Genomic DNA, 21,510 nt, shown 5'->3' on the forward strand with positions numbered 1-21,510 from the left:
AGTTTTTCTTCCTTTGAAAATATTTCTTATATGATTACACACATAGAATTTCTTGAGTTCTCTACCCTCCATTTCATTCTATTAAAGTACCAAATCTATGGTAAAAAAAAGTTATGACGATAAATGTGATCTTTAGGGCAATGAAAAATAATAATGCGGCATTGAGCCTTTCTTCTTTACCAATAAAAACATCGCACGAAACACCAATCATTTCACAATTTTCCAGGGACGGCACTCAAAAAGAACTTGTGCCTATATTGATTTGCCTGATTTGCAAGAAAAAAATGCAAAAAATGCAATTAAGTGAACGAATAAAATTTTTCGAGGGACGAAGATTAATCATTCACTGAATGCAAAAATCTGCTTGGATTTCCGGTAAAGCTCAAAATTTCCACGCGGGATGAATGAAAAATGGTCTAAAGATGAAAAATAGCAAAATTTGCATAGTCGTGGGCGACCCTGGCGTCCAATTCACACGATTTCCCCAGCATCTGGTGCTTTTCATCATTTTATGTCATCCACCATCCTCCGCGAGACAACTCCACAACCCCCCGCGGAATTATTGGTCTTATATTACCAAAAAGGGCAAAAAAAAAAAAACGATGGGAGGCGGCACGTTGAATTTTTCCGGTCGCGATAATGGAAAGTCAATCATAACGCGTCCAGTTATAAGAGTTGGTGTCCCACAACGTGTAGAAGTTTGTTTATGCGTTGTAGTGCATTTGTGAGCAGAATTAGTAGGCAAAGTTGATTTTTTTTTGTGAAATTCAGCAATTTGATGGATAAAAATGGTCATATCTCTGGTTCTATAAGACTTACAGAAATTTATTGACCAATTTTGGAAAGGTCTTGAAATAAACTATAATCTGACATATATTTCGATACATTTCAAGGTGACCTCTAGAACACAAAATGGCGGTTATTTGTTTTACTGAAACAGTTTTTGGCATTTTTTGCCCTAAAAGAATGGTTTTACAGGGTTCTAATGTTCTAGAAAGTTGTAGGGAATTGCAAAACCTTTAATTTGATACCAAGTTCAGAAAAATCGGACAAGCCGTTCAAGAGATATGGCTATTAGAACTTTTCAAATTCAAGAATTTTTCAAATGGCTATATCTTCTAAACGGCGACATAGATTTTCTTCATTTTTGGACTGGTGCAAGATTATTAGTCCTGCTACAACATATCAAAATTTAAAAGATTTGCCTAATGGGGATTCGGAGATATTGCCCCTTAAAGTTAGGCAATTTTTGTTTTTGATTTTAGCGCCTCTTGCGGATGTTTTTGGAACTTGAAATGTTCTAGACAGTTGTAGGGCTTCTTGAAACCTTTCATTTGATACCAAGATGGTCAAAATCGGTCAAGCCGTTCTCGAGTTACATCGAAAAAACACTTTTTGCTTTGTGCCGCCATATTTGCTAAACCGCTTGACCGATTTTCAAGTATGAATTATCGATAAAAATGTCTCACTGAGCTGTACAACATACTAAAATTTCAGACCTCTAGCTGTAAGGGAAGTGGTTGATGGTAGTTCAAAATGGCGGACGGCGGCCATCTTGGATTTTGAAAATGCGAAAAAATGAAATTTTACACCCACATTTCTATAGAAAACTTCAAACCGGAAGTCTCTATCTCCTACCATTCTCGAGTTATAAGACAAAGTATGGACCACCGGCAGGCCGGCAGGCCGGCGGGCCGGCAGGCCGGCCGGATCAAAAATTTTCCACCACCATTTTTGGAATGTGGGATGTCTGAAACGTGCTCATACCAAGTTTGAGCCCGATCTGAGGTGGTCGGAAAATCCGACGATTACAATACTTGGTGTTGGCCACGAAGTGGAACACCAACTAATTACTCCACGAAGATATCCCAAAGATTGCATAAAAGGCGAGAATATTGTATAAAAATTTTCACACACTGTCGATGGGGATGCAATAAAGAGTTCTTTATTTACTTATATCTTCATTTATCAAATTGTTTTTTTTACACCACCTCCGAAACACAACACATGGTGTAGTCGTAAATCGATGTGGCGATGTACTGGGAAATTGACAATAAAACCACCCACGTGTGACAAAAGTCATTAAATTTTTCAAGATTTTTAGCCAATTTTGATGCTCTTGATGCTAAAAATGGCAAGAAAAATTATATTTAGCATTTAGGATAATTTATTATTTCCCTGGATTAGAACGGAGCACGATATTTCTCGTTATCTTGTCTGAGATGAAGAATTTTGGAATGCTTAGCGGGGAAAATTGAATGGGAAAAGTTGAATCATTTATTTGACACACAGAGTGTATCTTTGGCATAATTTGTGTGATTGATTGTAGATGATAAAATGGTAGAAAACATCCCTATTTGCTCGTTCTGCTAATTAAGAGGAACTTTTAATCGAAAATTTACCCCATGAACACCACGAGCAACGTCTTTCATCTCTTTAAATCGTGAGAAAAGTCCTCCAAAAATTTTCTTCTAAAGAAATTAAGATTATTGCAAAAGTCACTACACCACGCGTGACGTGAAATGTGAAATCCCATCCCAAGGACTCGAACTCCCTTTAAATTCATCACACATGTGACACTGAAAACCTTTTATGGAATATCTTTAAACTTTTAATGTTTCTAAAAGAGTTGCACCACGAGTGGATGTTATGGCTCCATTAATAATCACATAATCCACAAGACAAGCACTTGTTGGGTTGTTCTTATACTCTTTGTTGCTTTCAACCCCTTTGTGCATATTTAGAGAGATTATATAAGATTTCCCTACTATATTAGTGATTATTGTATTTGCAAGGTTTTATTCTTAGAATAAAAAATAAATATTTACATATATAAAATTAAATTGAATCCCAAAAATTCATAAAATTTAATAAAAAAAACTAACATACGTTGAATTTTATGTTATTTAATTTAGAGGCAATCACTTGAATAATTTGTACTGACACCTCGAGTTTTTTTGTCATAATAAAAACTCATTCACCCGTTAAATCAGTGTTTCAATTTGTGTAATTGGAATTTCTATGAGAAAAGGTGAAAAATATTTTGCAAATTCCATTAATTGCTTTGCATACCATTTGCATATCGATCACACATTTGATTCTAAATTTAATTACGCCTGAAAAAAAGAGCGTAAAAAATTTATTGAAACAGCCTCTCATATTCTGATGATTCTTAGAATTTGACAGTTTTTCAGTGTTATTTGGAAGAAAAAATTGGAAAAAAAAGTTCTAAAGGGAGTTTACCCGATTTTTTATGGAAAAATTCTTTATTCGAGGAAGCAATTTGGGATACGCGTAGAAAATAATTAAGGAAGCAGAAATAGTCAAATAGTAAAATATTGTTCACTATAGGATTTGCTGCAAAACAAATGCAAAATTTTGCAAAGAAATGTTATTTTATGGTGTAATTAAACATTTTTATTTACTAGGCGTTTAATACTCTCAGTAATTTATGTTCAAATATTGTACAAATTGACCACGCGACGTTACATTTTCCACTCCACGAGCAACCTGACAACACATATCAAAATGGTCTTTTCAAGGAAGAAAATACGGAGGATTGATGGAAAATCAATTCACAAAATTTCCATTCAATTAAATTCTCAAATGGACCAATTGCGGCATTTTTTTTTCAATGGCATGACGCAAGTTTCTCTGATGCTAACGTGAATGCCAAATTTTTATCATTAATTTTGGAAAATTTATTTTCCCCATTCGTAGAAAACACATGCGAAGCAGCTATAAAAATTTTGATGTCCGTCCATGGAGGAAAAACTCTTTGGTGTTTATCCACACGAAATCAACCAATATTCGTAAATGGATAATTTTTCGCGAGTTTTCCCAAAAGGTCCATAGATTCAATTAAAAGAGTGAGAAAATATATAATAAGCTTTGGGTTAAAAACTTCGTTGGAAGAAGCGAATTTTTTTTATTCATTTAACTGAAAGCTCATAAAAAGCTCGCGCACACACACATTTGCTGCACAGAACTGTGTTAGGAAAAAAAGGGAATTTGTGTAATAAATTAATTCAATCTCTCACTTTTATCATGCACACCCACATTTTTCGCGTACTTTTATTGAAAAATTGTATGAATCGCATAAATTGATTTAAACAGAAAAGAGTAGGAGCAATTCTGTGTGCCTAAACAAGAATTTATCTTGCACCATTGCAAAATTCCACAAGGATTTATTGATGAGGTGTGTAAAAAAGGTGGGCAGATAGAAAATTTATTAATGTTTTCGCTATTTATCTCAATCAAAATGTCACAAATTATATTCACAACATTCACATGAATTCTGTTTCCATTGAAAAGTATAAAATTATATTGATGTATCTATTTTCTTAATTTACATCTTTTTTTTCCATTTTGTATTTTTAAACTATTTAATTCACATGTTGCAAAGAAGGTTTATTTATGTATTTTAATTATAAAAAACTTTTAAAAATCGCCAAAGAAAATTACAATTTTCTTCAAGGATAGTTGAAAAAAGCTTCCACAAGCAATAAAAATTTGTTGAAAATGCAAGAAATGACGTCATTATTCACTTTTTGGACAAATCTTTGTAAAATTTTTCAAGCTGATCCTAATGGAAAATAACAATAATTCTTTGGTGGTTCTTCTTAACGACGTCGCTATTGGCATGCCTCATACCCATCATACACCTTTTTGAGAGTTTTAATATAGAAAAGTTTTGACAATATTTTTCTCTCAACTAAATGATGAGAAAAAAAACTTTAAAAGTAGATGATTTTAAAATATTTTCTCTTAAAGCTTTCTAGGGTCCGTGTACAGGTATTAAAAGCTGAGCTCGTTATTCTGAAACCTATATAATAGCGAATTTTCACGCATTTTCCCTCAATAAATTCTTGGAAAACTCCTCTTCGAGTATTAAAATTCTCAGTAGGGAAAAACAGAGGAATCCCACTTGAATTTGACCTCAACGCGCACGAGGAGCTTCCTTTTTTACACACCAAAAGTGCGGTTGTGGAAAAATGTTGCGTGGCTAATTGGGAATTTTCACACAAGTGTTTTGAGAAGATAAAATAAATTTTCCAAAATATTATTACTCTCACCTATGACGACATTCACCCATTTCTACGTGAAATTTGTTCCCCACCAAAAACAACCACCTCTTCTCACCCGCACATTGTTTTTTGAGGGGTAGTGTAAAAGTCCCAAAAGTGTACACGAATTAAGGTTTTGGTGGTTACTGCTATGACACTTTATTAGTTAGTGGTTGTCTTTCATCCCTCGAGGGTGGGTTTTATTGAGAGTGGACGTCTCGGTATAACATGATTAACACATTTCCCACCCATTGAGATCCACCCACATTGTCCCACCATTTCCTTTCTACATTAAAAATTTTCCTTTTTCTCTGGCGAGAGAGAGGTAATTTTTACTCAGCAATTAATACAAAATCAACCTTCTTTTCTCTCACTTTTCACGCGGTTTTCACTTACACGCGCGGGAGCTTCTATCGTGCAGTAAAACCTAATGTGGTGATGAGGCACAAAAAAAGCTCATTGGCTTCCAAAATGATGACTCAATAAACTTCATCTAAAATAGCACACGAAGGTGTGAAGTAGACAAAAATGCTCCCAATTAGTTGGGATAAAAATTTCACTCTGCCTCACCTCGTTTTTTCTACACCCCATTCGCAAAACTTCTTTTACACGTACATAGCTTGAATTAACAAGTAGGGGAATAATGATGTCTCTTTAAAATATATATGTACCTAGCAGAAGTAAATTCATATGAGCTTTTTTCCTCTCATTCTGCAGCTTTTGCCTTTAGGGCATTTATCCTGGTAGCTTTAATTCACTATAAAACAACAACAACAACACACATAGCCATTTGTCCCATTACTGGGGTTGGCTTCTCACACACAAATTTTGGCTTTTGATTTTAATGACCGGCTGCCGACCTGACGTCAACCTCAGAGAGGCACTTTTTGTTGCATTGTGACTTTGTGTTAGGAATATTCCTCATTCATAAGTTTTTATCACAAGCAACGGTGCAGAGCAGTCAATATCAGTTCAAGAGTTGCCTCTCGTTGTAATATTGCACTGGTGGGAACGAGTGGGGGCATTCCTGACCGAATGAGATCTTTTTTTCATATTTGCATTACAGCCAATCGAACACCACCGAGCCTCGAACCCGCCGACCCTCCCAGGGACAGAGCAAACGGACACTGGGACCGTCTGCTTTGCCACTGCTCTACTGGGCCGAAGCTTTAATTCACTATACTTTATGCATTTTTGTAGGAATTTTGTATGCAATTTATGATTTTATGTTACATTTCTAATGCTTTGAATTTAAAAGGTGGGTATAATGTGGATGTAAAGGACAAAATCCATTAGTTCCGGTATTACTTATTTGTCTCTTTAGGTGCTCTATTAGTTAGTGAATTCATTTATCCATTCGTAATGATCTTTTCTGCAACCATCATGGTTATAGAAGAAAATACCAAAAATAGATCAAATTCTAGGAATTATAATAAATAGATAGAATATGTATGTAGGTAGTACATACCTATGATATGATGTCCACTTTAATTACAAAATGAACTAATGCTGTACCGTATAGTAGTGCAAAGCAACATCCTCTTCATGAAATAAATAAAACATGAGATTTTATGTGCATAATAAATAGCAGGAATATTCATTACAGGTGTAACAAGATAAACAATCATCAAAGTAAATAAATACTCTCTGGCAAAAAAATAGATCTTTCACCCCAAATCTGCAAAGCAGACTCTTGTAAATTTTTTATCAATGCACCCTATAGCTAATGAAAATATTACGGTCCTCACTTTCCAAACAGGGATTCTCACTTCCAGGAGCGACCTTTTTCGCACATATTCCCACCCACAAAGGCAAAGAATAGAATATCGCTGAATAAACTAACAAGATTTCCCATTAATTTTTAATTTTCCAAGATGGGGTGTGAAAAAAAACTCTCATAGGGGAACATTTTCAAGCGGAGATTTGCGTCAAAGGCACTGAGTGTGACCTATTTTGGGGTACAAAAAAAGATTCCTATTTTCCTGCAAAATTCATCTTTATTACAAAAAATACTTTTTTTTATCCGTGGTGTCAAAAAGATCTAAATACAAAAAATGTGTGTCGACCCAAAGAATATTTTCCAGACACCAACGATACAATTTTTTTTTCATCTTCCTTTTGTGACAAAACACCTCCTCATGGAATGCCAAAGTTACAAAAAAAAATAAACCGAAAAAAGGAAAGAAAATATCATCCTACCAGATTGTTTTTCGCGCGGTGAGATTTTGCAATCAACAAGTGTGGTAAAAAAAAATTAAAGCTCTTCCTTTGTGCTTTGGCCATCCCTCTTGATGTACTCCGTGAAGCCTGTTCGTGTGCGTTCGCCCGTGAAGTCACTCACAACCTGCCCATCAATGAGCATCTTGAATTTAGGGAATCCATTAATTTTGAATCTCTTGGCAACATTGGAATTCACAGAAGCATCAATTGCCACTACTTTTGCACCTCCTTCCACCTTGGAGAAGTCCTCGGCAACTTGCGAGAGCACGGGCTTTACCACTTTGCAGTGTCCACACCCTGTTAGTAGAAGCAAAAACTCAATCAGTTTGTAATTTAAGAACTTGCCCACACCCCTTTGTGGCAATTTAATGGTGTGTGATTTTTTTTTTTTCATTTTAATTGCAAAGAAAATTTTAGAAATAAATACTCACAAGACGCATAAAAGAAAACAAATGCCTTTTTGTTCTCCTCCACAATCTTATCGAATGTCTTATCATTGGCATGAATAATGTGCTCTGATCCTGGAAACTCCCCAAATGTCTCCTCTGGAGCTTCTTCCTTTTCCTCCAGTTCACCACCGGCTTTCAAATAGGCCACAAAGTCCTTCTCTTTCCTGCCTCCGGTATATTCCTTGACAGTCCTGAGGTAGCTAAAGTACTTTATCGTTGGATATCCTTGCACTTCATATGCTGAACAAGTTTCCCGGTGTTTTGTGCAATCCACCGCAGCAAGCTCAAATTTAGGATCATCCTTGAAATGCTCGGCAGCTTTGGCAAATTCCGGCTTGGCAGCTTTACAGTGACCACACCATGGTGCATAGAAAATCACCAAAACATTTTTCTTCTTCTTCAGAACAGTCTTGAAAGTTTCGTCTGTGAGATGAATCACCTCAGACGGCTCATCCTCCCAGGGAGCTTCTGGAGGTGGTGGTGGTGGAGGTTCCTTGGGGTCTTTCATGAAGGCAACAATCTCCTTGGCTTGTCGTACATTCAGATCGAACTTAAACTCCCCATACTCAAAGTACTTAACCATAGGATACCCCGTAATGCTGTACTTGAGTGCAACAGCTCCCTCACGTGTAGCATCAACAGCCGCTAGGACACCGGGAATTCCCTCCTCACGCATTTCCAATGCTGCTTTCTCATACTCTGGCTTCATTCGCTTGCAGTGCCCACACCAGGGAGCATAGAACATCACCATCACGGATTTTTCATCCTTGAGTGCTGGCTCAAAGGAAGTTGCTGTGAGATGAACAACATCAGATGTGGTTTCACTGGCCCAATCTGGTTCAGGTGCTTTCTGAATGGCCTTCTTTGCTGGGTTCTCCATAAAGGAGATAAGACCTGCCTTGTTGTTCTCTCCTTCAAACGTGTGACGCATCTTTCCGCCCCTGAAAATCCAGAAAAAATCAAGATTTTACTAAATGGACAGAAACATTGGGCCTTATTCAGCGACCAAGAAACCCTTGAAATTCGCTTGAAATCTTGAAATTTCAGTACAAAATTTAAAGATTTCAAGGGTTTCTTGGTCGCTGAATTAGGCCCATTATCTAATTAGGGATTGTAAAATTACTCGTAGTAGAGAAGTGTCGGGAAGCCAGTGATGTTGTAGAGTTTTCGGATCACGGAATTTTCAGGACGATTGACATCAATAGCCGCTAGGATGTACTTATCCTTGAGTTCAGTGGCTGCAGCAGAGTATTCTGGCTTGAGAGATTTGCAATAGCCACACCAGGGTGCGTAGAACATTACGAGAATTGGCTTTGTTTCTTTCTTCAGGAATTTTTCCAGAGTCTGTGAACAAAACATTCAAAGGACTTTTCAAGTACATTGTGGATCAACCATCTAAGGTCATCAAACTCACATTCGCATCCGGGACATGCACAACATCTGCCCCAACTGGATCTTCTTCCCACGGCAGATCCCCAGCAGGATCTCTCATGAAGTTAACAAAACTACTAACAGCAACCTTCCGGTCGTAGTCTTTGTGGAAGTCACCATCCTTGAAGTGCTTGATAACAAATGGTTCGGGACTGACTTTGAGTTTCTTACATATCTTCTTCACATCGCTGGAAAGAAGCATTAAGAAGCATAGCTATTAGATTTCTTCTCTTTTGGGTGATCCATTAATATGCAAATTGAGGGTCCCCAAACCTGTTTGAGCAGTCGAAAAGCGCCAAAGTTCCTTGACCCTTGATTACATCTGCCGTCTCCCGGAACACCCGGATTGTTGCTTGATTCTCCTTCGTGGAGCCCACAAAGAGCACCAGGACATTGTTCTTTGTCCGAAGAAGCTTCTTGAAGTCCTTGATGTCGGTGATGTCGTCAATGAGGGCACTCTTGGAGCCGGTCTTTCCGGACGAGAGAGTTGAAAGGAGAAGCTGCAAAACACCCAATTTTCTTACCTCCTGCACCAAATCATTTCACATCCTCCACACTTACCAGGGAAAAAATTAGATATCCTTTCATTTTCGCCAACTAAACAGACAATTGAGTATTTATTTACAGAGCATTTCACGACTTTCCCACCCACTTATTTTATCGACTGCCGGGTTCTGTAGAGCCGCCAACACGAAATGTGTGCGTGTTGTCTGTGTGTGTGTGTGGTGAAATGTTTCCGGCATATCTGGCCAATCAACTCGGCCACTCTTCGTCTACTATCGGAATCTGTACTTCCGCTGTTCAGAAGAAGAAAATAAAAGATTTTAAATTTTTCAGAGAGGACTCTTTTATTTGTTAAAATGTTTTTCTCAGCCATTGAGGAATAGCTTATCGCTTGCCACCAACACGAGGAGCAGCCTTCTGGCTAATCTTGGCGGCCTTCTGCTTCTGCTGCTGCTTAGACTTTGCTGGCGGGGCCTTTTCAATCTTCTTCGCAGCCTTTGTGGTCTTCTTCTGCTCCTTGGCAGCCCTAAAATAGCAGGAAGATCCATTGCAAAACCTTGTAAATGTTGCATAGAGCAGGGAAACTCACTTGATAGCCTGTTCACGCTGAGCTTTTCGCACTTCGGGCTTCATATTCCTCTTGGCGAGGATTTCCGTGAGGGAGGCACCAACAATTGCTCGCTGGAATTTCTGCGTACGTCGGGAACGCTTCTTCACGGCTTCCTCTTCGGTACCCTTCTTGTGCTTCCGCCTGTAGAGCACTGTCCAGGTCACCTTGCGCGGATTCCTCTTCATCAAGTAGGATCTCTCGCATTTCTTGTCGAGGAATGTGAATGTCTGCAAAAAAGTTAGGTTATGATTAATTTTGTTTGAGTTTTTTTTTACAAACTCCTCAAAAATTAGCTTCCTTGGATTATGAACTCATCGCCAAAGGCCTTATTTGCAAAATCAAAGCAAGGAAAACTCGGAAAAACTCACCTTTCCATCGACTTTGACCATTGTTTTCCCGTGGCCGGGGTAAATTTTGTAGCCACTAAAAGCACACAGTCCGATCCTGAAAACACAAAAATTTCATTAGATTCCAAATCCTTGCACATCCAAGAACGGATTTCAATGGGAAAATTCATGGAAACACAGCGAAAAAGGTGAGAAAATTGATAAAAACGCAAACACGTACTTCATTTTTGGATTTTCCACATGTAAAAGGACAGGAAATGGACGAGATGGCGCTAATGTACATTATGAAGTTGACAAAAGCAAACGCAGCTAATTTCATGTCATACATACGCATTTTCAAAAAATAAATCCCGCGCAGGCGCAAAAAAAAAAATTAATGGCAGGATTTTCAGGATTTTGGAAAAATCCTTTATAATTTGCAAAGAAAAAGTAGTCAGAGTGTTGCAAAATGTTTAAGCTATCGCTGAAGAAGTACTCAGCATTTCTTTTTGTGCAAATTGCTCTTCTAATCTTTGATTTGTCCGTTAATACGTTTTCTTTCCTGGCCCGAGGAAATAAATCCCATCTCATTTCCATCTATATGTGAGTACTTTTCATCCAGGAATATATTAGTGGGATAATAAAACTCTGGCTGAATCTCTCTTTCAGTGCCCAGGATGTCTGTCTTATAATCTCCTTCGTGGCTCTCCTGCACAGCCTGTATTCAACCTATGTCTGCCAGGCAGGGCTCAGTGAACTCCTCTACACCAAGTTCAGGACTGTTTTCAGCGTCCTTATCATTTACTTCCTGCTCTGTGTTCTCACCCAGGTTGCTTTCTATACTCTACCCTGGCCCAAAACTATCACAGCACTGTACATCATTCAGCGTCTCTGTAAGTATTTTTCATTTAATTTCTTTTTTTAGCTCCATTTTCTTTCACAATTTTATTTATTCTTCATTGTCAATTATGTCCAGTACTTCATTTATCATTCGCATTGCCTTTCGCTGCTTCTCCCAATTCCAACGATGCATCCTGCTGGCCATGTAGTCTGCGTAATTTGATACGCAATCCTTCTCCCTCTTATTGAGTATGCTAGTGAGAGTATCAAAAAGGAGATCCTTTTCATTCTTTGACTTCTTGTCCGCTGGCTCCTCTGACTTATTGTCCATTGACATGGATGGTGTGGAATGACCCTTTCCAGCTGATGAAGCCAATGGGAAATCATGTGAATCTGCATCATCATCCGAAAGGATACTAGTACTTGGTGAAAGGAGTAGAGGATCTCTTTCATCTTCCTCTGTTTTAACGGCAGAAAGAATTTCTAGAGGATCCTCACTTGAGTTCCTTTGCCGCTTCATCCCAACCACAGCTGCTGGGGATTTCACAGGAACGCCGACAGTCTTGTTGTTCAATGGTTCTACTGGTCCGGCTGGCTTTGCTGCTTCATTCTCATTATAATTTAATGCCTTTTGTATATTTCGTCTCCAATTTTGTTGAAGAGAAGACTTATTAATCTCATTAATCTCCAAAATTGAGGGTTTAATGAATGACATTGCTTCGAAATAATCCCAATTGACCGGCACAACAGCACCCTCCTTCTTCTCCTTCTCCAATCTCATGCAAAGGAAGAGGAAGTATGTCCTCATATTTCTCCACTTTACCATAATCTTGTCCACACTGGCCAGGCATTTGTGCTCAGTGTACAGAATGTGTTGTATGTCCGTGAAAAGTGTCCTCCGGCCAAATCGATTGAGATATTCCGGATGAGAGTCATCCCAAATTTGAGGGTAGCGCTGTACCTCCTTAATGAGGGCTGCTTCCCACTTTTTTAACCACTTCATTCTGTTGGAATATACAAAATTGAGGTTATGTTGCAGGAAATTAAGGAATTTTGCTGGTAAATCAATACTTACGTAGTTATTCCTGGATTTCTTATTGTCCAGAAGAGTCGGGATGCCTTAACTTGAGTTTTTTCGACAATATCTGCTGCAATTTAGTCACTTTTGCGATTAAACTGACAAGCGATTAATCGGATTAATTCGTTTAAAACTTACGTGTGGTGTCGGCGTAAATTAACCCTTTGGGACCTTTTTATGTACGAGGAAAAATATCTTCATCTCACTCTGCGTTTTGTGGTGGTTGAGTGTGGAACGTGTGGAATTTACCACTACATGCGCATGTGTTGTGGAATGTGTGGAAAACATTTTAAAAAATTAATTTTCCACTGAAAAACTCATTTTTGGGGTGCCAAAAGTTGGCGGGTGGCTCAGGGGGGCCCAAATTACGCTCAGTAAAAATTTGGGAGCGCAACTCGCCGGATTTTTTTGGGGAATTTGCACGACTTTTTCTGACGCGGATTTTGAGAGTTTTGAACCAGGAGTACCAAACGACGCGGCGTCGCTTCCTGGTCACAAAAAACGCACTTTCGCTGGGAAATTCGGCGGAAAACGCGAGAAAACTGCGAAAAACTGAAAGTGTGAGGGAGACAGTATCAATGACGAGCGAGTAAGAGAATCGCAGTGAAATAGCATGTGTATCGGTCTCATTTTCCCCTCAACTAACTAAACAGCGCCATATAACGTCTGGTCTAAATAACAAAATTTGAACTTTAACGAACTCTTTTTTGCATTTCGACAAAATTCTTGATTTCCTTGTTTTTCCGCCAATTTTTTCTCACAAAACGCATTTTTGGGGCTCCTGGAGCACTTACGGATGCTTTGCAGCCCCCGGGGAGCCCCTTTGTGCGTAAATTGAGGCTGGCAGAAATTTTGACGGTTGGGTTACAAATTTGAAAATTTTGACGGTTGGGGATTTTACACGCACTTTTTTTCCCGGAAATGGATTTTCGCGACTTTTGGAATTTTTGATGCCAAAAATTCAAAAGTGTTTTCCTGGTCACAAAAAATACAATTTCGCTGGGAAATTCGGCGGAAAACGCGTGAAAACTGCGAAAAACTAAAAGTGTGAGGGAGACGGATAGCGATGACATGCATCCATCTTATTTTCTCTCCTATAAAATGTACCAAAAAGGGCGCCAAATTCAAAGATTCACAAAAAAGCATGAATTTTGTATGGGGGCGCTATAAAGGGGGGCTCTGGAGCGAAAATGAATGTCGTTGGTGAAAACCGCCTGGTATCAGGAGAATCTGTGTCAAATTTCATTGCAATCGGACCAACGGTGTAGAAATGCATAGCTGAACAGACACGAAAACCTTTAATTAATAGATTTTTAATAATTAATAATAATAAAAGGCAAAAAAAAACCTTTTTAACTTTAGAAAAATTCATATTTTTTTGCAGTTTCTCCATTTTACTACTATTCCTGCAAGAGAGCTTCCCTCCGGATGAGCGATCCGCGCTTCTATGAAAATCTGGATTGGATCTCAGAGCAAATGGCTATCAAGTAAAAAAAAAGGAAAAGCAAGAAAGTCTGTTAAAATCTGCAGGAAAACTCATATCAAATCCCTCTTCTTGACCACACTAGATAGTAATTCCAACTCTTCTTGTTTAGTCGTAGAAGCACCACAATGTCCCCTAAATTGCAATAGAAATGTAAAAATTCTCTGTAGAAAGAAAATTCATTGTGTAGAAGTAACAGAAAATATATATATTTTGTGTGCTAAAATGGGGATGTGAACGAAATAGAAAGTTCGTCTATGAATGTCATATGAGAGGTACTTCAAAGAGTGCCTCCCAGGGTTCCCGGATGGCCGCCAGTACGTCCTGGAGAATGGCCGCAGTGGCGAATCTTACATGCCACTGTTCACATTTATTCTCACGCTCATCGAGGAAGTTTAAATTGATTTCTGTGTCACTCTTTGGTTCACATTCCACCATATCCTGGAGGAGTTGCGTGTAAATGACACCCACAGCTTGATCACCCTTCTCCGTCATCCACCGATGGGTAGATGTAGTCATATGGAAAGTCTTCTCCGTCACAATGAGTCCCCCAAAGCTAACTGATAGCTTTGTCTCATCCACACGTCTCTCGCATGCTTCGAAGATGGCAAAAATTCTTATTGGTTCACTCTGGTACGTCCTGAGGGTGTCTTCGTGACATTCCGGGACGACTGAACATCCCACAGGACGGCAATTGGTGGCATTTTGGAGGAATTTGAAGAAACTCTCCGTACGTCTGGAGTCCCGCAGCAAAATGTGCACATTTGACATGGTGCGTGTGCTGAAAGTTACGCCAATGGACCAGGGAAGACATTTGATGGATTTCATCTCCTCAACGGGCACAAGAGTCAACCTCCTGAGCCATTTCGATGGATCATCACTGAAAGAGAAAAAAAATGTTATTCATTAATATTTCCACTGATTCGCTGCAACTGCGATTCTCACTTTTCCTCTCCGGTGATGAGAAATGTATAAAATCTCACGGTGGACATAACGACAATCCCATCGAACCAATCTGAGGAGACTTTCTCATCGCAGAAACGACAACGCACGACCCAAAGCAATTTCTCAGAGTTTTCCATGAAGATGTGCTGATACAGGAAGATCTGTATGCGATGATCCACATTTCCAAAGTCATCGAAGGTAAACTTGAAGGGATCTGTGATGGGCATTACAATCCCGTCCACTTTATTTGTTGATGCAAAAGATGTGAGAAACCCTGTGTGGACAGATGAAAAAGCTAATACAACTTACGAAGGAATGAATTTCATTGAGTAAACTCACCAAAGAACGAAGATTGGGTCCTGTTGTCCTCCTCAGAGATGACTTCCACAGGTGAGAGATGCTTGTGCTCTTCTGCCTCTTGACTGTGCTCATACGCCGTACAGATACTATCTGTGATTGATCCGGAAGAACTACTCTCGGTGAGATTGAGAAAAGTCTGCCGGATGAGATCCTTTTTGTCCAGCATGGTTTTCTTCTCTTCCGCAACGGCAAACGGTGGGGCTGTATCGACGCATGACTCCCCTTTGATACTGCTATGATCTGCTATTGTCTCCAAACTTGGCACTTGGGAGATTTTTCTCTCCTCAGAATGCTTCCGACTTGAATTTTTACTGCAGAAAAGACAAAAAAAATTAAATTTTGTTTCCTACAAAGAAAAAAAATGCCATTTTACCTGTCCAGAACTTCAATACTACTCTGACTGGGATTGCTGAGAATCTCCACGTCACTCTCAACATTGAATCTGGACGAGAGATGAATATCAGCATCACGATCGCGTTCGGAAGTTGAACTCCCGGCGACGCTTTGATTTGAATCAAATGATCCATTATTGGAGATTTTTGAACAGGACGACGATTCATTTATCGATCCTGCTGATCCTGGAGGAAAGACAATTTGTAAATTCAATCATTGTTTTAAAAAGAAAATAAGTGGTGTTTGTATTAAGCAAATATTTTAGAGAGCTTCCAGAGAAAGCATGCATAACCAACACCAAAAAGATTATCCTTCTTACTCAATTTCTTCTTGTGGGGCGATCTCTTCACATCCACCGTCAGTGCTATCAAGCATAATATTATTGAGTTTTAGTTCCTCCACAATTTACGAACAAATAGGGGAAGACGGGGTAATTTGACCACTTTGGCAAAGTCATTAATGGGAATATCTCAAGTATGGTAAATGCTAGAAAATCCATTTCCCCACAGTTTATACTCCCCATAGAGATAATCAATCGTACCAAGTTTGAGGAAAATCCGATCATTAGATTTTCTTTTATTTGATAAAAATCATTTTTTCACTTTTTCAAGTGCTTTTGGCATTTTGAATGTACGTCATTTTCGAAAAATTTTTAACACTTAAAAATTAACTTTTAAGCCATTAAGGGTCATTGATCCATCATAAACACGATAGTGACATCCATTTTCCGAAATCGCAAACAGATTTTCCTGTGGAAATGGTTTTATCCGGAAAATTGGAGTGGGGTAATTTGGCCACTTGAGTTTTTCCGGCACATTTTCCGATGCACATTTAAGATATTTATTGTGGTTATGCCTTTTAATGTTTTCTTACAGATTATAAGCAAAGTAGGATAAAAAATTTTAACTAAAAAAAGAAATTAACGATAATTTGAAAAATGGCCTTTTTTAGACTTTGCCCGTTAATGGTTCAGAAAATGTTAAAGTTTGAGGCTCTGTTAAATATTTTTATCTGGAAAATTACTGGAAATCAATCTTAGATAAATAACCTATCTTCCAAAAAAATAATCGAAAAAATAAAATTTTTTTATTGTCCAAAAATTTTCATGTTTAATAATTTGTGCGCCAAAGTGTGCAAATTACCCGTGCTCGGGGTAATTTGGACACTAAGCTAAGGGTCCAGGAGAATGGAAAATTCACCCATTTCTCATCGAGATAGAGAAAAGTGTTATATGGGGAAGTTGTAGGCCGGAAAATTTCCTACAAAATAGGGCTATTTGGTTTTCTTCATACTACCATACTTGCTTGATATATTCCAAAAACCGCCAAAGTGGCCAAATTACCCCGTCCTCCCCTACATATTTTTTTAAAGAAAGTGTGGCTGGGTAAGTAATTTGTTAAGAGGATTCATCAGAGTTGAAAAAGTGCGCTGATTTTTTTAAAGATAAAGATAAAGATTCCAGGAAGGTAGATATCTATTTAAGGGGTGTTGATTTTGAAAAAAAAAAACGTCTAAGAGTTAAAGTTTACAGGAAATCAAGATTACTAAATCGTAATTAAAGATATCTTTACAGCCTTAGATAATTCGTGCAATTGTAACCTAATTTGACGTTTATTTTCTAACGTTTGAAGTTTTTATGTTTAAAAATCTTCGTTTTTTTTATAAAAATATTTTAGCCTGAAAATAATTACTATAAGTCTCTAAAATAAAACTTGAATTAGCCTGAAGACAAGAGTGCTCAAACACACAAACACCTCATCCTACGTACATCTAAAATACCTTCTATTGGATAGTTGGAGCCTAGGTGTTCATTAAATTATCAACAAATGGATTTTCTTAAAAGACGGATTTTCGGTCTCATGCTCGGCTAATTAATTTTTATTTCAGGCCAACGTTTCGGACTATTTAAGTCATTCCTCAGGGCCTACAACAATATAAAAGAATACATAAGACGTAAAAAGACCTATATGACATTATTTTCTTACAATCAATAGCCAAAACTAACCACGTCGTGTAAGAAAATAATGTCATATAGGTCTTTTTGAGTCTTATGTATTCTTTTATATAGTTGTAGGCCCTGAGCAAGGATTTAAATAGTCCGGAACGTTGGCCTGAAATAAAAATTAATTAGCCGAGCGTGAGACGGAAAATACGTCTTTTAAGAAAATCCATTCATCGCCTGCGGTCGTCCCTTTACTAATTGTATTATCAACAATTTCGTTTCATGGATTTCTTGAAGATCGGATTTTCTGTCTGAAGCTCGGTTAACTAAATTTTATTAAAGGCCGACATTTCTTGAAACTCATTCATTGGGACTTATTCAGCGACCAAGAAACTCTTGAAATCTTTAAATGTTGTACTGTTTCAAGCGAATTTCAAGGGTTTCTTGGTCGCTGAATTAGACCCATTGTCCACGGTCGTCCCTTTACTTGTTCAATTTCTTTTCAAGTGTTCGGAGTATTTAGAATTAAAAAAAAAACTTGTTTTACGCCGATTATTTGATTTTTTTCTATTTGCTGGCCACAATGGCCAAATTTGTCCTCCTCATACGTTTTTAATTTGAGAGTCCTCCAGCCAGAGCGGTAAAAAAATCCTAAACTTGATGTTTTTCATTAAATTCTCTAAATTAAGTGCAAAAGTTACAGAAAAAAAGAGACCAACCCCTTTAAATAATAACCAAAAATAAAATCTTTATCTTTATCTACAACTCTTCCAATTTTGTTCCAAAATCTACACAGCACAAATTTAAATTATACATTCGCTCTTATCATTATCAAATTCAAATTACTAACCACCATGAAACATGCAGTCAAAGATAGAAAAAACTGTATGATAAATAAAGAATATCAGTACTTGACTCACCAATGCTGCTATTTTGATCAGTGGCCGCCTCCGCAGAACTAGCCACTTGGACGGGAGTTGCCTGGGAATCCAGAGATGACTCTTTCTGTGGTGGTGTCTCATGTATTTCAATTACAAATTCACTTTTACACTCTGGACAGAAAATATCTGCAGAAAATGAAAACAAATTAATAAATAAATGAGCCTTGAAAGGTTTTTCATGGGCATGGGATATCTTACTCCGGTTTCCTTTTTGATTTCCAATTTCCATGCAAAATTGAGTTGTGCAATTGGCACATTTATATACAGTTTGATTCATTTCGGACAGGGGACGACTTGCTAGAAAGTCTCTCAGAAATCCCTCTAGTTTCTGACACGAATCCTGAGGCATCCTGTAGCTTCTTTCTTTGCGATTTTTCTTAATTGTATTAAATTCTATGCGGAGAACATCTGAACGAGTTCTCTCGCAACTCTCCACGGATTTTAGACTCCACCGAAAGAGAGTACTAAAGAAATAATAATTGATTTTAGGAAAAAATCATTTACTTTTGGGTAAAAAAAAGTCTTACTGTTTGCTCGTTCGATTCTTCTCCTTGATACTCGTGTCGGAGACAATAAGGAGAACTTCCTGATTAGTGAAAACATTTGTAACAAAGTAAGCTACTTCATTGTCCTCCGGGTCTGATTCCTCATCAACGTAATCAGTTGTAATGCTGGGATTGCTTTTGGCGGATTTATAAATTGTCTCGAGATCGGAATCTCGCGTCGAAATTTCTCTTTCCGGAGTATCTTCATTCTGCAAAAAAAAATTTCATCATGAGCTTCCTCTTTAATTTAATCAATGCTCAATTGGGCACCTTTATTGGGGATTCCAATGGGCTGTAAGGGGGTAAATGTCCTTCATCTTTGGGAGTTGATTGCTTGGCAGCTTCCTCCTTAACATCCAGTCGGGGTTCAGCGATTAGGGGCTCAGAATAGAGTTCAGCCACTAAGGCATTCTTCTCGAAAATACTCTCAGCTCCTCGATCATCCTCCGGAAAGCCCCCAATGACACTTTTAACGAGATCCCCACCTTCTCTGTGCAACCAGGAATCTCCATATTGCTTCCTCAGGTTCTCAATTTGTTCCTTTGTCTTTAAATGCTCCTTACTACCACCTGCTGTGGGAAAATCAATCAGTTTTTTTTTCGCATGAGTACACACTTTGCCAATTTGAACCCACTTGCCCCCCGAACAAATTGCTGATAGGAATCCAATAAGATTCATACAATATTGACCCCAAGAGAAGAGGTCTCTGTTTAAATATAATATTTAAAGACTGATAGGAGTAAAATAAACTCACCATTTGTGGCTTCAATGTGAGCAACAGTGCTCTTGGGTTCGGGATTGTCTGATATTTGGGCCTTTCTTACACGCAACTTCCGGTGACTGGTTGTGGATTCAGCAATGGATCTGTCGAGGGGAGCTTCCACGGTGATTTGAAAACTGCTCGTTGAACCGAGACTCGTTGCCACGGAGGAACCCTCATTGGGGTTTGTGCGTCGCGATTGAATACTCCATGCACTCCCAGTGGGTGTTGATCGCATGAGGATGGGATGGTAGCTGCTGTAGGCACCCGTAAGACTCTTTTCGTACTTACTGAGGTGACTAATGTCCAGGACAAATTTAATGGATGCCGTATTGCCGTGAAGGTACCGCGCTGTGGCTTCACGGTGCTTTGGGTGAAAGGCCAGAGGATTGCCGCGAAGATTGAGATATCTCAGAGCAGCAAGTGTGCAAATTGGCAAAAGGCTTGAGTGATCAATGAGGAAATTTCCTCCCACGTCCAATTCATAGAGCCCATCAAGGCAGGAAACCCCGGTAACATTTTCCAAGAGGTTATTCCTCATATTGAGGATCTGAAGGCGCCGAGAGGCTTCGGGATGAAATTCTGGCATTGCCGAGAGGAGGTTGAAGCTCACATCGAGTACTTTGAGATTGGGCAAAAGACGAATCTCAGGGATTTTCTCTAGTTGATTGTGGCTGAGATTGAGTGTCTGTAGCCACGGTGTTAGCTCCAGCGATCTATCCAGGCTTTTCAGGAGGTTCCCGGAAAAATTCGCGGATTTCAGCTCATTCCACACGAAACCATTGCATTTATCCCCACCACAGTCGAGTATTATCTCACGAATAGATGAGAGACACTTCAGGCAGACTATTTCCTGAAGTTGTGCCCTCAGACGCTGAATCCCATGGAATTTGCGTAGAGCCACTTTGTTAATCTCCAACTTTTCGAGAGTGCGGAAATTCGTGAGATCCACCACGTCGTCTGTCTGATCGTCCCCGTGCATCTGACTCACGGACAGGTGCACGGTCTTCTGGACAAAGTCAAAGACAAATTGCAAATCCCGGAAGACATCGGATTTGGAGTAATTTGGCTTGCAAACGTAGAATGTGTGCGGTGAGCACTTGTCAGCATTCTCATCCACAATGAGACTAAATGAGTCATTGAGGGCACGAATGAGGGAGCCTGAAATGCGAGTGGAAAAGGCGGAAGTCAGGACGTGCCCAAGGGCGGAACCGTTGCTTCAAATTTCTCACCTGAAAGCGTCAACTTTGCTTCCCCACTGAGGATTTTGTGGCCATTGTCACGCAGAAGGGTGGCCAAACTTGTTATTTTGCTGGGATCCATTACCCATTAATAATTGCGTATCACTGCTGTGGCTGTTTATCAGTCGACTTCTGCGAGATGCACTTTTTTTTTATTGTTCCTACTAAAACTGACAATACAAAATTTCCATCATTGCGAGGTTATCCCGGTTGGCCGACTTTATTGTTCTTACGTACTTATTACATTTTCCATATTTTCTTTTTACCATTAATTTTCTTTAGTTTTTCCCATTATTTTTGCTCAGGGTTTTGAATTTTAAAAAAATGGACAGAGTTTATTGAAAAGGAGTTCTTGCACGGGTATATGAAAGATGAT

The 21,510-nt window shown here is 38.7% G+C and overlaps 5 protein-coding genes across 7 annotated transcripts; 1 reads left to right on the top strand and 4 right to left on the bottom strand.

Annotated features, from left to right (window-relative positions):
• Positions 1-7,043: 7,043 nt before the first annotated feature.
• On the bottom strand, positions 7,044-9,886 carry LOC129789623 (protein disulfide-isomerase A5). The gene is made up of 6 exons (XM_055826595.1): positions 9,728-9,886; positions 9,440-9,666; positions 9,150-9,354; positions 8,859-9,079; positions 7,718-8,676; positions 7,044-7,583 (listed from the first exon to the last, which is right to left on the bottom strand). Exons 1-6 carry the CDS (start codon positions 9,752-9,754, stop codon positions 7,321-7,323), a joined length of 1,902 nt encoding a protein of 633 aa, XP_055682570.1. The 5' UTR covers positions 9,755-9,886; the 3' UTR covers positions 7,044-7,320.
• A 109-nt stretch (positions 9,887-9,995) lies between these two features.
• Positions 9,996-10,922, bottom strand: LOC129789775 (60S ribosomal protein L24). Its single transcript, XM_055826827.1, has 4 exons — positions 10,848-10,922; positions 10,649-10,724; positions 10,260-10,507; positions 9,996-10,196 (listed from the first exon to the last, which is right to left on the bottom strand). The coding sequence occupies exons 1-4, from the start codon at positions 10,850-10,852 to the stop codon at positions 10,055-10,057; spliced, it is 471 nt and encodes a 156-aa protein (XP_055682802.1). The 5' UTR covers positions 10,853-10,922; the 3' UTR covers positions 9,996-10,054.
• Positions 10,923-10,978: 56 nt separating this feature from the next.
• LOC129789776 (transmembrane protein 138) lies at positions 10,979-14,256 on the top strand. The gene is made up of 3 exons (XM_055826828.1): positions 10,979-11,209; positions 11,276-11,499; positions 13,909-14,256. Exons 1-3 carry the CDS (start codon positions 11,076-11,078, stop codon positions 14,013-14,015), a joined length of 465 nt encoding a protein of 154 aa, XP_055682803.1. The 5' UTR covers positions 10,979-11,075; the 3' UTR covers positions 14,016-14,256.
• Positions 11,497-13,124, bottom strand: LOC129789738 (uncharacterized). 2 transcript variants are annotated; one of them, XM_055826766.1, is made up of 3 exons: positions 12,663-13,124; positions 12,522-12,594; positions 11,497-12,450 (listed from the first exon to the last, which is right to left on the bottom strand). In XM_055826766.1, exon 3 carries the CDS (start codon positions 12,447-12,449, stop codon positions 11,556-11,558), a length of 894 nt encoding a protein of 297 aa, XP_055682741.1. In that variant the 5' UTR covers position 12,450; positions 12,522-12,594; positions 12,663-13,124; the 3' UTR covers positions 11,497-11,555. The 2 variants fall into 2 exon arrangements, with proteins under 2 accessions (XP_055682741.1, XP_055682742.1); XM_055826767.1 differs by having other exon boundaries at positions 12,522-12,591; positions 12,663-13,122.
• LOC129789578 (serine/threonine-protein kinase 11-interacting protein) lies at positions 14,195-21,341 on the bottom strand. Of its 2 annotated transcripts, XM_055826469.1 has the most exons (11): positions 21,126-21,341; positions 19,888-21,054; positions 19,404-19,705; positions 19,116-19,342; positions 18,787-19,052; positions 18,568-18,714; positions 16,025-16,069; positions 15,686-15,890; positions 15,292-15,623; positions 14,953-15,226; positions 14,195-14,887 (listed from the first exon to the last, which is right to left on the bottom strand). In XM_055826469.1, the coding sequence occupies exons 1-11, from the start codon at positions 21,214-21,216 to the stop codon at positions 14,272-14,274; spliced, it is 3,672 nt and encodes a 1,223-aa protein (XP_055682444.1). In that variant the 5' UTR covers positions 21,217-21,341; the 3' UTR covers positions 14,195-14,271. The 2 variants fall into 2 exon arrangements, with proteins under 2 accessions (XP_055682444.1, XP_055682445.1); XM_055826470.1 differs by lacking the exon at positions 16,025-16,069.
• Between the last annotated feature and the right edge of the window lie 169 nt (positions 21,342-21,510).

Source organism: Lutzomyia longipalpis, chromosome 2 (assembly GCF_024334085.1).
Source record: "Lutzomyia longipalpis isolate SR_M1_2022 chromosome 2, ASM2433408v1".
Lineage (NCBI taxonomy): Eukaryota > Metazoa > Arthropoda > Insecta > Diptera > Psychodidae > Lutzomyia > Lutzomyia longipalpis.